Source organism: Diadema antillarum, unplaced genomic scaffold, assembly GCF_040938485.1.
Source record: "Diadema antillarum isolate AM-2024a unplaced genomic scaffold, OU_Dant_1.0 seq00001400_RagTag, whole genome shotgun sequence".
In the NCBI taxonomy this organism is placed as follows: domain Eukaryota; kingdom Metazoa; phylum Echinodermata; class Echinoidea; order Diadematoida; family Diadematidae; genus Diadema; species Diadema antillarum.
Genome location: NW_027272155.1, coordinates 490892 through 509145, shown reverse-complemented (window position 1 = coordinate 509145; position 18254 = coordinate 490892). Strand labels below are relative to the sequence as shown.

The 18254-nt window shown below is 39.7% G+C and overlaps 1 protein-coding gene across 1 annotated transcript in view; it reads left to right on the top strand.

Moving 5' to 3' along the window:
* The first annotated feature begins 9047 nt into the window (after nucleotides 1–9047).
* Nucleotides 9048–18254, top strand: part of LOC139709027 (adhesion G-protein coupled receptor G6-like) — a 101908-nt gene continuing 92701 nt past the window's right edge. The window contains exons 1-3 of the mRNA XM_071620995.1: nucleotides 9048–9795; nucleotides 12538–12725; nucleotides 13390–13539. Coding sequence (XP_071477096.1) covers nucleotides 9048–9795; nucleotides 12538–12725; nucleotides 13390–13539 — 1086 coding nt within the window. The remainder of the gene's footprint in view (nucleotides 9796–12537; nucleotides 12726–13389; nucleotides 13540–18254) is intronic.

Here is an 18254-nt window from a genome sequence, read left to right as displayed (position 1 = left end):
CTTTGAAGTCTTTATAGCAACCCTCCCTATTAAAGAAAAAGAAAAAAAAGAAAAAACAATGCCTATCAAGTGTCTCCTAAATATGGTGCTGCCCTCATTCTGATAATATCCTCAAAGTAATCTAAAAAAACAGTCAAAACAATCAAATAAACACGCAAATAATAAATTCCTTTCCTTCTCAACGTTTTTTTTTTCCTCCTTTCATTTTACGTTGCATTTCTCTACTGAAGATTATATAATTCAAATTAAAAATAAATCAAACAAAGAAACAAACATTAAGAAAGTCGCACTGGATATGAATACTAGTACTGATGGTCATTTGAGAATTATAATGCTCATTAATTTTACTATAGGAAACGAGAAATATAATGGATCCTATACTTTCACTTCAATTCAGTGGAATTCAATTCAAGTCAAATGTATATGCAGTATCACAAATTCTCAGATACAACAATAACAACAAATCTTACAAAATGAATATATGAACGTACATTAAGAAAGAGAAAGAGAAAATGAGCGAGTGCACATTTTAACCTATGTGAAACTATATTATTTTATTCAAAATATGTGTGATATCAATGCTATTGGAAAAGAGAGGCCCGCGTAAGGACAGCTTGCAGAGATGTGGGTCACACGATAGATTGTGAGAACCAAAAAAAAAAAAAAAAAGTAATGGAAGCACAGACAAGCTCACACACACACAGACGGAGATACAGATTCACACACAACACATAGAGGAACATAAACAATCGAGTAAAATTGACGGAGACAGGAAGAAAGAGCGAGAAACATCGGGAAGTGGAGCAATATACCTGTATATATATATATATATATATATATATATATATATATATATACACACACTATATATATATATATATATATATATATATATATATATATATATAGTGTGTGTGTGTGTGTGTGTGTGTGTGTTTGTTTGTGTATGTGTAGATAATCTCTTCCCTGTACATAGAGACATCTTAAAGTTTCAACGTTCAAAATGTAGGTGCCGGTTAAGAAAAGGAAATTATATCTTCAGATCGCAGAGAACGAAATAGATATTCATCAATCAAAAAGATAAAAGATAAACAAGAAAAGTTTTATAGACAAGTAGTATGGAGACTGTTACATTAATCACATTTTCATTACACATTGCAACGTTCCAATCGCTGCTGTCAATTTTACTATTAGAAGCTAGTAGATTTGTAGCGCCGTAAAGGGAAAGGTATACAGTCATGACGTGCAAGTAAGGGCGTAGGTGCAAATGAAGGGAAAGAGAGAATTTAAGTGATACGATTCCATTCCATTCCAGGAGATGTGAAAGTAAAATTTATGGAGCTACTAAGATTGACAACGACGTGATGTCCATAGCAGCACGCTATCTCCTCACACGTTCTGTAATATTATTTCTGGCGAGAAAACACTGAAACTTTATCGGTTTGATTATTTCTGACTGCATGCAGTAATAAATCTCAATGTCACATTCAGGATAATATCAAGACGACAGTAAACATAAAAACAACATCATGATCGTCATTGTTAACAACAATAACAGAGCTGTCAGGCTAAGATTGCAAAACCTCGATCGTTTCCAATTTTGAGTACTGTCCGTCACTTACCGAACGCAAATTGAGGGGATTTTTATTGCGATTCCATCATTGGTACCAATTACGGTCAAATCAGAAAGGAAGGAAATCGATTTTCACAACCATCTTGAGAGTGCATGGGACTATTCAATCACAAGACTTTAAACAGCTTACATCCATCACCTGCTAGCGCCACTTCCCTGTCAACGGAGCTGCGAACCAAGGTTTAAAGGAGCTCTCTCGTCTGCTGTCGAGTGCCTTTCAAAATTAATGATCCTAATCGAAGGAATGAGCTGCGAAATATCTTACTCTACCCTAAGGGAGGAGATGTACATGAGGACTATTTTAAGGGGACCGCGTTAAAGTGTGGCAGGTTAAAAGTAACTGGTTGACAGAGTTTGATGCTAATATAATGATACGAGCAGTCCCAGATATGTTTGAAATTGAAAGAATCAATAACGACGATGTATGTTATTATAGATCAGTATGATGTATTACCTACATTATTTTCCCTCGGTTTTAGAGCACGTCATCGCAACGTGCCTGTCCATATACGTTTCTTTTGATCCGATAACGTAATTCCAGTCTATTTGTCATACTGGGTGTACGCAAAGAAGTTTCAACACCTCAATCATCGCAGTTATGTTCGATGTTCACATGTTTCTATCCTTATATTTCAACCGAGAAATCAGTGAAGGGAATTACTTGTGACCAAAAAAGCTAATTCCACTTTAGGTCATCTTGACGCGCAAATAAAAGAAGACAAATCTGTATCGGGTGAGCAGGTGCTCCAGACTCTGCACAGGCGGTGTTACTATGGAAACAATGTATATCAAACACGTATAGAACGTTGATCTCTCACCTACCGGGGACGGTTTTCACACCAATTTCCCTTTTTATCCGTGTGGTCAATTTCTGGCGTACTCTTATTCGAGTAACATGCATTTCAGCCACTTGAAATTTACATAATATTTTGGGACTAAGTTTAAACTATATCTTTGTGAATTCCAGTCAAAGCATATAGCTCAAAACACATGAATCTAAAAGAAGATAAAGAAGATCGCAATTAACTAACTGGTCGCATTAATAATAATCAGACGCTTTGACTCCCCCCCCCCCCCCCCCCCCATGCACACAACACGCACACTCAAATACTGGATAACAAGGGACGAAATGCATTATCGGGCCAGTTTAATAAAGCTAATATCTTCCACTTTCTATTTTTATTCCAATGCATGTGATAGGGCCTCATCCATGTCAAGCTCTGCTCATGACGGTACCCTGGATTGATTTTTCTCTTGTTCACGTACGATTGCACTTTGCGTTAATATAATGTTGCTATTTTCAGACTATGTTGTCAGGGACAGCGTTGATACGAAATAATTGATAATTCCTACATAATTGTTATGTTTGCATACTTTGTATCAATTGTATTTACTTGTCACTGTACTCAGAGAAGAATAATACAAAAATTAAACAAATCAAACTAAAACCATATCAAACAAAACCAAGCCAATGCCGGTGCTCGGTCTGACAGAGGATCGAAATGGGTGCGTATACTGTATTAAGAAATGTCTAGCTATAGTAGGCAAGGGGGGGGGGTGATGTTAATGTTCTCCCATACTCCATACTATAGTAGTCTTAATTGGTACTTAAAACGTACCGACGTGACATGAACTAAACTATATTCATTATCTCAAAAAAATCCTCACATTCCTTCGGCTCACGGTAAAACATGCCTATACATCACTAAAGTGATAATTTTGGTAATGGTACCGCTGTCAATATTTGATTAAGAAAGCTTTTAGTAAAAGAAAAAGGCGAGAAATGGGACATTACTGTTGACCTGGTAACTTGCCTTTATTTGCCATCAATATTCATCACATTGGTTGAGTGGAAATGACACAGCCCATTTGTTACTTCTTTCTCCCACCGAATCCAAATCGAACTATACGTCGGACGAGTATAAATAGGAATTAAGAGAAAAGGGAGAAAAAAGTAAAGTTGAAGGCTCTTTGTTCAGGTTTAAAAGAAAAATGTCAAATTTAGACATCACAGACACGGAAAGAAACTGAAGGAGAGAACAATACCCTGAAAAAAAAAAACAACCAAACATATAAAAACAAACAATAACACTTCGTCTATAATCCAGTGTCAATCCAAGAAATGCTATAGATATTGCTTTATGTATAGGTTTTGTTTAATTTTCTTTCTTTTTATGCGATCATGATTGAAAGAAAACTGCAACTCACATTGCGCGACAAAGTTTGCATTGTCCAAGCATGGACCTACTACACACTTGGACTAGTAACGAAGGTCTTTCTTTGATCCTATCATCACCGCCGCCACCTGATTATGTGCATCTTAATCAGTACATTCAGGTGCTTGGATAATGACGATTGTGCAATCGTGCATCGTCAATAACAAAAGAAATATTTCCCTCATTACGGTCTTATTTTACTGAGGTGCCTTTTCAGACTCATCTGCCTTTGAATAAACATCGATGAAAGGGATCAGCAAACCCAAAAACATGACAGTTTTCCTGTTACAAAATTGATAATTACTGAAGTGGACACTTGTGGACAAGCATGTAACATGGCTTAATGATAGGACATACATGTCATCCACGGTTCCTGTCCAGATTTACTCCGGAACAATGTGCGAAAAATTGTGAAAATAAGATTACAAATCACAACCAACCTGCCAAAATAATTGCTTTTTCTCGTAAAGTATGCACATTTCGCAAATGAAATTACTTGAGCGATAATTTCGCAATGTATAGTACAACTGCACATGCGTTTTTCTTGATTTAAGAGAATTACTATCTTCTGCGCATGTAATTTCTGTATTCCCCAAAGCGCCGTCTTGTTTTCATCCAGGCTGCCTGTCGGCGGTGATGATGAGATCAAAGCAGGAAAGCATGTTTAAAATGCTTTTGTGACACCTTTGACATAAACAGGTGCATGAATTAATTAAGGCGCGATAAATGTCCATGTGTAGTAGGTCCATGGTCCAAGACTATAAAAGTTTGTAACTTTGTCTATTGGATTTTTAACGTCTTTCAATATTGCACAAATATCAGTTTCATGGGATGAACAACACAATTATAAAGATCATTATTAACGTCACGACTTTGTGAATATTCTTTCTTTTTTTCGGGTTGCCGCGCACGTAAACTGATATCAGCCCCTATTCAATCTTCGAGTACCCTTTTTGAGTGACGATAAATTTGTGATAAAAATATCATTGTGATCGACATCTTGCTCACATAGAAAACAGAAGGACAAGTGAAGGAATTCGGTACGTTTCATGTTTGAGTGCCCGTCTACGAATTCACATATGTGAGTGTTAAATGTTTGTGTATGCGTGACTATCTAACAGAATGTGAAATTATATGAGTGTTGTCAAACTGACTCTCGTATAGCTGAGAGCACGCACAGGATGTAAGTCACACGAATGAAAAATACCGACATTTTAGGAAATACATGTGTACGTCTCATCCAGGAGGTTGCACGAATCTTACAGGGACAACAACAACATATCGGGTGTATGATCTGAACTAGTGTTATGGGTTCTTTCTTAATTTAGGATAATGCTTCCTACTGAGACGTTGATAGAAAACCACAATCGAGATATATATATATATATATATATATATATATATATATATATATATATATATATATATATAGATAGAGAGAGAGAGAGAGAGAGAGAGGGGCGGCGAGGGAGGGAGCTTGTGCAAGAATTGTGAAAAAATGTGGGTAATACAAAATATGAAAGTGTTTCTTGGAATGTAGTAGGTGTTGAGGCATTCAGGAAACGGAAGTTTCAAAGGCAGGAGCAGATGTCATTTTTGAGGTGTTTTGTAAGGGGGAGGGGAGGGGAAGACTAGGAGTGATTATTGCGTGTGATTTGTCAGTTCACAAGAGGTTTAATGTACTCCATTTGATTGGTATTGAGTGGATTTAAAGCCAGAGACCCACAAGGATTTCTAATTTTTTTTTTTTCTGACGTAGAGTGATAACGTCTAAGCAAGTATGAAACTGCTCGTTTATCAGAAAATTAAATAGGGTTAGTTAATCCGAATATTTTTTGACGTAGCTAGGAAGGTTCGTTATTCCAATTAAAAGATTCGTTAATCCGATCATGAAAAAGGTTCGTTGTTTCGAAGGTTCGTTGTAAAATCCGAAAATGAAAAGAAGATGCATGCTAAGGAACGTTGGGAATTGCAAACCTTATTTCCTTTCAGGACTAACGAACCTTCGGAATAGCGAACTGTATAATCGCATCAAACACAGGAAAGAACCAATGTTTGCTACTCTTTCAAGCAATGTATGCAACAATTAAGTATTTAAAGCAAGAGAATACCCAGGGATGTATTTTGGTATCAAATACATATTTGTGGCATCATAAAATCTAAGGTACCTAATTTGACCGGACAAAAAAAAAATCTATTGATTCTCAGTCCTGTAGAGGGAAAAGTCACTAAATGAAACGAATTTTTGGTTATACAGTCAAGGTTTCCGCGATTATGTAATTTTTTTTTGAGCGGTGTATCCTTCTGTGGCATATGTTCTTTTAAAGTGTCCTGAAGTTGGGCCTTTATTGGCCAAACCTTTGTCTTTCTGGTAACGTTATCTTCTAGGGGCTTCTTTTTGGTGCATGATATATCGCATAAAAACATGAAGTAAAGTGAATGAACCGTGCGAAAGCGGGGATAAACACAGAAAACATAAGTGACAGTGGAGGAGGACCTAAGGTTGAATAGAGGAAGGAATACGCCGCAAATCGGGCGAGATGGCGAGAAGGTGTGTGACAGGTTGCTGTGAGAGTGAGGTCACCCCCACTGGATGCACGTCACGAGGCCGACACCGACGAGTCAAGCAGCCCATGAGTCCGACACTGGGCAAACAAGGCCCACGAGTCCTATACGCCATTCATGTATACGGAGCTTCGGTCTCGTGGGGATTTTTTTTTTTTACCCTATTGTCGAACTCCTGCTCTTTGTTTTCCTAGTCAAGTGTGGGACTTAAGGGCCTTTTGCCACAAGTCGGACTCAGAGGCCTTATAATTATGTCTATGTTTAGGTAACATAGAAGCACTTAAACATGAATTGGCTCTAAACTAGAATGTATGTATAGGTCTATAGCCTGTAACTGGTTTGTTGTTATTACTTGGTTATTATGCTTGTTTAGTTTGATCGCATCAATCTTCGCAAACATGAAGATAGCGATTTATTCCAATAAACCGAAATTTTTAGCACGATGTATGATTTCTATAAGGAGAGAAAAGAAAAAACGCCAACAAATACAACCACGAGTGAACATTCACTTCTCTTAAAGTGATAACATTCATTCTTGTTCCAGAATTTGAGTCTTGTCCTAAAACAGGGGCCGCGGAACGTTTTTCAGTTCGGGGGGGGGGGGCGGGGGTGGGGGGGGGGGGGCTGCGCAGCCCGGGGGGGGGGGGGGGGTATCAAGGTCAACCCCCCCCCCCCCCCCCCCCCCCCCCCCCCCCCCCCCCCCCCGCTTAGACGCACCGGCGTAGCCTGGATAATGATCTTCTGATCTTGGGAGGGCGGCGGTTAGGCCTACTATGCGAGGGAGCCAAGCGACCGAGCCCGAGCGAGCGGAGGGAAGGGGGGGGGGGGGGGGGGGGGGAGAGTGTGGGGAGGGGGGTGTTCCCCCCTCCCACGGTGAGAACTTTTTGCATTTTTATGTTGTAAATGGTGCAATTTGATGCATGTTTTCCGTCTTATATCGCTTGAAACGGCCCCACTTTTTTAAGGTAGCAGGATATTTTGATGTGGATTATTATTGAACAATAAATTGCCTATAAAGTCTTGAACCTCCCGCTTACACGTACCGGCCTAGCCTGGATAATGACCTTGTGATATTGGGAGGGCGGTGGTTACTATGCCAGGGAGCGAAGCGACCGAGTCCGAGCGAGCTTAGGGGAACGGGGGGGGGGGGGGGGGAAGGGTGTGGGAGGGGGGGTGTTCCCCCTCCCACGGTGAGAACTTTTTTGCATTTTTATGTTGTAAATGGTGCAATTTGATGCATGTTTTCCGTCTTTTATCGACCTTGAAACGGCCCCCACTTGTTTAAGGGATAGCAGGATATATTTTGGGTGTGGATTATTATTGAATAATTTGCCTATAAAGTGGTAGCATATGAATAAACTTCTTGTATAAATTTATTGTTACAATTGATTTCATGAATGTTGTCTGTTAAGCAATCAAACAGAAAAGGCAGGCTCACGAGGGTGTATATACAAAAGGGATATTTCTCCTCCTACACGAAGGTAATTTTACATTTTCAGACCTGAAATTCAGCGATCTAGTGCAAACTTTTGGTGCAATACTTGGATTTTTTTCTAGCTTCCCCAGCCCCCTAAAAAATATAAATATTTATGGAAATGTTTTAGATTTTTTCAGGAAAGTGTTAATACTAAATAGCAAAATCACGGCATTTAGCTCTTATTCCGCGTGTGCATCATCTGTGTGTATGTATACAAAGTCTAATGAGGTAGAGGGGGAGGGTGTGGGAGGGGGATGCCCCCTCCCAATCGACGGAGCTTTTGCGTTTTTGAAATCAAGATAAAGCGATCTGAAGCACACTTTTTGTGAGAAATTCGGGTAATGTGATTTTCCCCCGATTTTTCCCCCTTTCTTTTTTTTTTCTTTGATTTTTTTTTCACGATCAAAAAGTGGGGGGGGGGGGGGGCTACAGCCCCCCCAGCCCCCCCCCCCCCCCCCCCCCCCCCCCCGCTTCGGCGGCCCCTGTACTGTAAAAATTCTTACCCTAGTCGACAAATCTGACTTGCGTTGGAAACAGGGGTGGAATTACAGCCGCATGCACGTAACTTTTGCGCATGGTCAAAACCCGAGCTGCTTGGATGCAGTCTACTGCGGCTCTTTCTCGGATATAGAGACGCGCATCAATCGTGTAACTGAGAAGAAAATACGAGAAATCGATCCCGCTAATGCCGGAGCTGGCCGGCTGGGGGTATCACGGGGACCTGACGAAGACGCATCGATGACTGTCCCGTGTCCCTGGCCTTCTGCATAGAAAGCGATAAGACAAATGAAATCGATGTCCACCGTCTGACTTTCCAAGGTCACCCTGTGTCTCTGACTTCCAGGCACTTGGAGATATATAACGGTGGTGAATCTTTGTCAGTGCCTTATTTAGAAATGAAAATATTGTGCATTCATGTTGCATGATCAATTTTCCGAGAGAGGGCATTAATGCCCACATGCTGGCAAACATCTATCAAGCAAAACAAATTTGCTTAATGCTCGTCAGAAAGAAATTAGGGCAAATTTTGTCGTCGCATGTTAAAGGACGCCTTCCCTGATAAGAGTATTGATCTTATGTCGAAGGCTAACCCAGTCTTTTAAAACCTTTTTCTTAATCTTTTTGATATTCTAATACAGGTGTGTGTGTTTTGCACATGCTTGTCATAGACGTTCTTTTCTGTTTGTATCTTTCAGATTGCGCGTCCCTACCATGTCAAAATGGCGGATCGTGCCTTCTCCTTCCAGATGGTTTCCCGATCTGTCAGTGTCTGCCCGAATACTACGGATCGACTTGCGAGTATTTAAATCCGTGCATACTGTACGATTTCTGCGAGGACCGCGGTAACTGCAGTAACATTCGTGGGTCGCAGTGGACGTGCGAGTGCCTCCCGGGATTTACCGGTTACAAATGCTTGAACCGTGACTCTTGTGTGTCCAATCCTTGCCCACCTGACCGCACGTGCCAGAACATTTACCCGTCGTCATACCGTTGTCTTTGCCCAAGTCAAGGTTACTACGGGACCTCCTGCGATAATTACAACTCTTGTTCGAGCTCGCCGTGCCTGAACGGAGGTAAATGCATTCACGAAGCCAACAAAACCTACTCGTGCGACTGCAATCCTCATAGCGTCATCACCGGATATCATGGGTCCCAGTGCCAAGACTACGACCCATGTTTGTCCCAACCGTGCGATGCAGACGGAGGGACGTGTCGGAACGTCTCGACAGGAGACTACACTTGTGATTGCCATCCGGGGTACTACGGGAACTTTTGCTCCAACTATGACGTGTGTAGGACAGTCCCGTGTTTAAATAATGGAACGTGTCTGTCGAAGGATAACGGAACGGACTTCACCTGTGTTTGCCCGCCCATTCGTTATGGACCCCGCTGTGAAAATATATGTAAGTCCTATCGCAGGAAAGATCAATTTACCCCTCTCCTCCTTTACGTCTTGTGTATCAGCAGCCATTCCTCTCGGCGGATCTTGAGCACTAGGCCTAATTGGTGCTGGGTACTGCCGCGTGTGCAGTGCATTTTATTGAGAAGTCTATTCATGTCGTGTCAGATCTCTAATTTCCCTCCATAGACAAACAGGCTTGCTTCTTATCGGGTAGGGAAAATGATCAAAACGATTTGCATAAAGAAAAACAACTTGTGGAAATTACTAGTGCTGAGAAGGAACTTTATGTACATTCATGGGGAAGCATGTCCACACATTACTACAATGTATATCTCTCAATGTTATGTAGGCATATAAAGTCATATAAAGGCATATAAACATAACATGTGTGGACAACTCAAGCGATACCAGAAGTAATTTATTTTAATTATATTTGAAAAGTCTTGAAGGAATAGACTAGGTCACTAACATATTCATATCTAATGAAGATATTTACAGAAATTGTATTTTAAGGCTAACGGACAGCTTGCATATAGCCATGCTTGATGCATTGGTAGTGTATTTAGCTGGATGAAGGGACTGAAAGGCTCAGTACTCTGTCACCAGGTGGAAAATGGGTAATAATAATTGAATATATCAGATTTAAGTTACTTGTGTGTGTGTTTTTTTTTTTTAGGGACTGTTATGTGCAATGCAAAGACATGGTGCTGATCGTCAGTTACATATTATGACAAATAGAATCTCTGAATAGGTGCTCTATAGGCCTATCTCATAATGATTTCCTACTTCATTTCTTCAGATCATTTGAATACGCCCACACGAAACCTGCCAATTTAATATTCATTCAGTGACATCATCTGTCATTCAGTGGTAAAGTGCTTATACGATTAACAAAACCCACTGGAATGTACCATCCCCTAGTTTGAACATAACTTGCATGATTCCTTGCAGTATCTCTTGTTAATCATAATTAGTACCATAAATTGATTAACAACGGTTAACAAAATCTGATGTCATCGACAGATCTTCGTTCGGAAGGTGGGCGTATCCAAGTAATCTAAACAAAATATTTATTTCAAAAAAATCATAAAATATATGACACTTGTTTAGATAATAGTTTGGCCACATAAGTGATGTGAGGTAAACATCTACTTGCATTACATAATTATTTCAATCACGATTCAAGTAGACGTTTACGGACATACATGTCATGCGCATTCAGTTCAGTAAGTGTTGATTCACAGATTCGAAATTAACGGTGAGATCTGTTCGATCAATTAAATCACGGAGTTGATTGATTTATCTTTTACAAGTCTGGTGTTTCCAAAGTCGACATAGAGCATACAGATGTTCAAATACGACTGAAAAAAAAAGAAAACATTGGAAACTCAGACACGTTAATATTTTCTTAACGCATGCGTGACGGTCGTGACGTGTACGTGACGCAACGTGACACATGATTGTGGTGTATTGAGAGCCCTGGCTAACTCGACGAGTTTGAATGTGACTCAAACACAGTGGGTTTAATGAAATGCTCAACTCTTTCGAGTCTAGGATCAACCGCCCAAGATTCAAATTATTTCTTTAGTGGAATAACAACCAGTCGTGGAAGAAAAACTAAAAGGGAACAAACCATGTCCCAGGTGACCGCATTCCTACGTGAGCGTCTTAATGACGGCAAAATTCTGTCAAGGTGAACAGAGAGAGGGGGGGGGAGGGATAGAGCGAATAAGACAAGCAAGTTGGAGATTGAGCGTGCGTGAACGCTGTTTTTGTTTTAAGTTCCAGACTATTGAACTTAGATATCATTTCTGGGATGCCCCGAGTGCCCGAGGATTATTACTCGGAATGTATTTACGTGACCTTCCCCTCTTGGCGCCTAGAGTCCTACGGCACGACCTGACGTGCTCCCCCAATCACGCGTGCTGCAGTGAGGAAATTCTCACTAGTTCAGGTCTTAGCTGCGTCAAAATAGTGACAAGAAGTCTCTTTTTTTTTGCTAGTAAAACAGAGCTAACATTTAGTCATAACACGCTTTCAAGTCCATCGAAATCACGTATCAATCTGCGAGACCTTTAATCTACAGTGTATTTTAGTCTCCTCATCTTTAAATGTGACGCGGGCTCTACAGAGTCTCTCACGTCGCATTTTCAAAGAACATACGCACATAAAGAAAGAAAAATGATTATGCGTAGTAACACTATATACATTCTTTAGTTAATGAATGCCTATAACATATCGTTCTGTCATATCATTGAGATCAATTCGTGTAACTTGCAGATAATCATTCACCGCATATTATTCTAAAACAATCTGTATGAAACGTGTATTCATTTTCCCGTGACCGTACTGTACAAAGTAAGACCATCACTCGCATTTCATTTAATCTTAGATTGGTATTATGCAGAATGAAGAGATGGTCTTTATTTCATATGTGCATAGTTGTGACAAGTCCATACGATTATACACAATGTAATGGATTATATTCTTTTGAAAAATTTCACATTTCACAAAATCCAATGTGCACGCCATAAACGATACAGATTTTTTCCTTATATCTTGGTATCTGTCTACTAGTATCTATCTTTCAATCTATCTATAACTCTCTGTCCGTATATATATATATATATATATATATATATAAATATATATTATATATATATAATTATATATATATGCATGTGTAATATGTCTTTTGGACATAAAATACCGATAACTCTTCCCGAACCCGCTCATCCGACAGTGCACTGCGAAGGCGATGTGACGGTGGACATCAAAGGGATCATAGAATGGCCGGACAGGGATGTCGGTACAGAGACGTCGACGAACTGTCCGTTTGGCGGTGGGAGTAACGTCACTCGGACATGTTACTATGACGACGAGAAGATGGCGACCAGATGGACTTTTCCTAACACGACAGAATGCAAAAGAGTAAGTTTGTGAAAAATATATGAATTCACCTTTCAAACGTATCTAACCGAAAACAACGAAAGTTTCTTTGCGCCGGTTAAAAAAAAAATAGGAACGTTCAAATAATATTGTTTTATTCGAGAAAGCATATTGCTTTAAGTATGGTTAACCGATTACGCTGCCTGTGAGTGATCTCCGCACAGTTATGTGTCATATGCTATGTGCGTTATGGCGTAGAGCAAGAACGTATGTGCATTAAATTGCTGCATTCCCATGCGAGACGATAATATCTTAGTCCAAAGAGTAATGATAAATGCTCGAATTATATCAAATCAGTTAAGACTAACCTTCCCTTCTTCAGTGAGACTCCAGCTATCAAATCCTCCTCCTCTTCCCATACCCCCGCCTCCTCTCCCTTTCCCCTCTCCCATTCGTCTCATGAGATCATGAACCATCTTCAGTGAAATTAGATTTAAATGTAAACCGGATTCGTTGTGCATAGCGCGTTGGAAAAGGCGCAACGTAAGATAACAGGATACGATATTGCCAATTTGCTGGGGTCCTTAAAGGTCGCCCGCGTGATGTTATATTATTTCACTTATTTGGAGGTGGTTGAATCAAATATCTTCAAGACGAAATCATGCCGACTGCCACAAACACCCTTCGTTCCTCTCGTCCTGTCCAGGCGAATTTGACCAACGAGTTGGCAGCCACAATGACGTCATTTCTACGCGAATCAACCGGAAGCAATCCTTCGGAAATGGAAGATTCCGAAGTTTCGTCTGCGTCAGAGCTCCTTGATGCTGTCGTCGATTTCTCCTACGAGCAGAGGACGGTGAGTATCTTGCCTCTATTGTGTCCGTCAAGACAACTTATTGGAGCGAGAACGGGATATTTGTGACGTAGTCTGTGACGTGACAATGTCACTACAATCATAAGATGTTCCACTATCATATTTTTTTTTTAACTCAGCCTTATGGAATCAAAAGTTTAGCCCCAATTTTCACCTCAGGGTTGCTGTTCGGTTCGATCCACATGTCACATTTTGCGTCCATGAGCGCGGGACGGGTGAGAAGCGCAGGTGTGGGTGTCGTAGAAAACCTAAATCTTTTATCATGTTTTTTTTTTTTTTTTTTCAAAGCACCGGCAGCTTGATTCAAGAACACTGCTTAGAATTGATGGATCTTTCACGGACAACTTGACTCTGCGATGACATATTAATGATTTTGCCGCTTGGGATGGGAGCGCGAAGGTTTAAATTCAGTTCGGTGGTTGTTGTGCTGGGGGAAGGGGGTTAGGAAGAACAAGTTGGGGGGGGGGGGGAGAGACAGGTATATCTCCTGTAGTCATGGATAGTGGGACACATGAGTTCCTTATTCTATTGAAATGATTATGATGCAGATATTAATCGCCAGGATAGAGTGATAGACGGAGAAAAAAAAATGCACAGTATGAATTACTGGACAAAGAGAGAGAGAATTGCAGTGTAGGGAAAGATGCATATGATATGGAGGGATTAACTTGTTCCCTTGCTGCACTTTCCCTCGAGGTTAAAGTCGCTTTAATCCAAGTAATAATGATTACACGAATCGAAATTCTTCTCAACTCCGTGTCATATACTATAATTTTTTTTTTCTCTATTACAATGATAATTTGTATCTTGATAGAAGGCGAGAATACACGTAAGGAGAATTTACTCCTGCCAGGGATATATGTTAACATTGTATTAAAATGACTCTTATAACACTTATGATGATACATGTAATGATACTGATGATAACAGTAGTAGAAGTATTAATAATGATAATAATAATGATACTAATGATAATGACAGTAACAATATCACTAATGAAAATGCATAATCTAATAATAGATATCGTAACCGAACTGAAATGGACAGGACTAATCGTAAAGAAGTTTTTGAAGACATAAATGTTACCAAACCACCTAGAAAATAATACGCGTTTCAAAACTGGGCTGGTATCTATATATGGTAGTTTCACTGGAACGCCAGTGGCACTTTGCACAAGACAGTAATGAAATAGGTCATCATTTCCATCTGAGGCAGAAGACACCAATCTACCCTTTCACCTCACTGCTGAGCTAATGGAGAGTTTCTCGTAAATGACGTCATAGTTACGTGAACAAGACGGTTTACTTTGTGAAGTGTCCACAATTTTGAGACTCCCAAATCTTACTTAATAGTTTTCTTATTGCCCCTGCCGCCTCAGATTTCCTGCTGTTTTTATTTTACAAAGTCTACAAAGTCTATCCGAATAACGTTCTCTGGCAGCAAAGTCTTCTTTTATCGAAGCTGTCCGAGAAGGAAAATAACGGGAGAGGGGAAAACGCGATGACAACGAGTGATATTGCGTCTGGCAGCATTAGGCTCTTACTACTTAAAGGGACATTGCTAAAGATCCAAAATTCATCAGTCTTTTTGAAGGCTCAGTTAGAAGTTGCATGGAGCCTGAACAAAGAACATAGCCATTGCAAATAGTCTTTTAATCGTTTGGATTTCCACACAAACATTTTCTTTTCGGGTATACCATTATTTAATTCTGCAATTATTCATATCTCTATAGTATTACGTAACTTTTCTCTTCAACCATGTAGAATCGAAAATGAACTTTGGAATTGGGATACCATTTTGATATGGGACATTGTAAAACGCTCTAATTTCACTCTAGTTTCACTTTAGTGCAAGACATCAGAAACTTAATTTTGGACACATCACTAAATCATCTACCATAGGCTTGATGAAAAGCAGTGTTTACGTTTCCTATAGCGTGTATAGCTAGAGACTTGTCAGAGGTGTGTAGGTCTTGTGATCTTCGATATCAGATCAGGCTTCCTACCAAATAGCTCAATTGGGGTGATTCACATTTCACGACAATCATCAAAAGACTTTCTGTTAAGATAATCAAGAGGTTTTATTGTTATCATTATTGTCGTTTTTGCTCCCTATTCGTCACATTCCCTCACAAATTCTCCGTTGACGTATACCGGTACTCCTTCCTCTTCGCGATATGCAGATGCAAAAAAAAAAAAAAAAAAGGAAAGAAAGAAAGAAAAACCCGAAAGAAAATCTTACTTGCATCCTTCATCTTCGAACCTTTCAAGAGGATGGCACATCGGAAGAAAATGATGCCTTTCAAGAACCACTTGAAACCCTCGAAAGCAATTTTGAACATCCGAGGAAGAGAAAAAGAAGATGGATAGACGGGAGTTGTTAGATTGGCCGTCCTCTTAGTGGGTAGGCTGCGTATGAAACACATCGGCTCTCTCTCCCCTGTTTGTCTGTCTGTGTGTCTGTCTGTATGTATGTCTGTCTGTGTCTGTCTGTCTTTCCACTATCTATGTAAATATAATATCTATTTTCGGTGTCCGCTCTCATCTTGTCGAGACCTGAGCGTTTCGTCAACACTCTGAATTCATTCCTTCTGAGTGTTCTCCTTCTTATGAATGTATGAATGCATACAGCGAGAATTGAAAAATTCTCGCTGTATGCTTAAAACACCCCATCACCATCTCACATGTCCGAGACTTTACACCAACATACCTCTGCATGGACACTTTCATCATCATCTCAACTTATTCTTTATCTTGTTAATGGGGCACATTGGACATATTCGACAATCTATTCTCCCAGGCATCAGCTCAGACTCTCTGGAATTCATTACCTTATTGCAATAGGCCACATGCCATTCCTCAGTACTTTAAACAGGACTTAGAAAATGAACTCATTCTTTACAATATAACCTTATGTCTGATGCAGCTGTTCTTTATATGCCGTTCTTGAAGCACTAGGAGATTGTATTCGAAATAAACGTGCCCTGCGCCCAGTGAAAAATGATTATGCTTACTGTTTCCTTGACATGGATTTGATGTAAACAGTGATTTGAAGGGGAGTCAAGGGGAGGGGGAAACAAGGACTTCGCACTTTGTAAGGACATCATGATTGACATCAGAACAAACTTATCGATTTGCTCGATATGGGCAGAGTGACGATATTGATTGGCAAAATCTACACTAATCTCCAGGTGCACACATTATCTCACGCACCTGTAGAATGTTAAACACTCTCTTAAAATGTGGTTCATTGTCTTTTTGTATGTGATGTATAGGCAAGTCACACTTCGTCTAAAGAAAAACAAACATTTGTTTTTTGTCAAACACATCAAAGTCTAGTGTTTTTTCTTTTTTATTTTTGTACACGCAGCATTGGAGCAATCCCACAAGCCAAACTCCTGTAGAAATAAAGACCAACTACAACGAGGCAAAATCCAACAAAAGAAAATAGACAGGGAAAAGAATGCTTGAAACAAACATGGTTACGTGCACCATTAAATTTTTGCTTTGGCTACACCAATTCAAATGCAAATCATGAAGTCACGGCGACATAGTGGGTATCATGGTATGGTTCTGTCAAACAACAGCTCGTGCATGCACGGGCTCGAATAAAGATCGGTGTTCACGTCCTCATACGAACGAGGCATGCACTTTTTGGAGATTTGTTAACACTGGACTGCCAAATACAATCAGCGGAAGGTCCTTCCGAAGATCCTTAAATGAGACATTATCACCATTATAATTATCATTATTACAAATTCGTATCACTCTTATTGTTTTGCTGTTAACAATATCACTATTATCAGAGCATTTTCTCTTACGTGATACCCTAAAGATAGAAACATTATACAGGAGAGCTCATCAATATCATATTCGAATTGGTAGTGAATCTTCAAGGTGGAAAGTTCGTTGTTGTTTTTTCTATCTCACTCAAACTATATGTAGGATGCTTCAACATTCAGTGAAAGTTACATGGTGTTATACAATCATTTGTTCCATTTCCCACAGCTACATTAGACAGTTAGCATGGTGATTTTTTTGAACAATGATATTATGCTCTTCTTCATCCAGGATAACATCTTTGGTGTTGCTACTGCTCTACCAGAGGGCCCTGTCATTATCATTACCCTATAGTTTTACCACGTACCCAGTGGCGTATCTAGGGGAAACGGCGCCCGGGGCAAGCGCGAAAATTGCGCCCCTAATTTCTGAAAAAAGTGTTCAACCCCAAGAGTCTACATGATATGCTTTTTTCAAGCACTTAAAAGGGGTCTTTTGAGGGTGATTTAAATGTAGCGAATTTTGATAAATTTTGGCGAGCGAGCGCAGCGAGCGAGCCGAAAATTTTTGTATTTCAGCTTACAAAACATGGAATTCTTGCCATTTTTTGCTTATCAAATCTTACAAATAATCAAGATATAGTGACGGCCTTATAGATAACGATTTATACCAACAAACTGAGGACTTAAAAAAAAATACTCTAAATTAGTGCGCGCGAGTGAGCCGAAATTTGTATATTTCTGCGTCATCATCACGTTTTGTTCTTATCTCTCTTTTATATAATATATATTTTGGCGAGCGAGCGCAGCGAGCGAGCCGAAAATTTTTGTATTTCAGCTTACAAAACATGGAATTTTTGTCATTTTTGCTTATTAAATCTTACAATTCTAATCAAGATATAGTGACGGCCTTATAGAT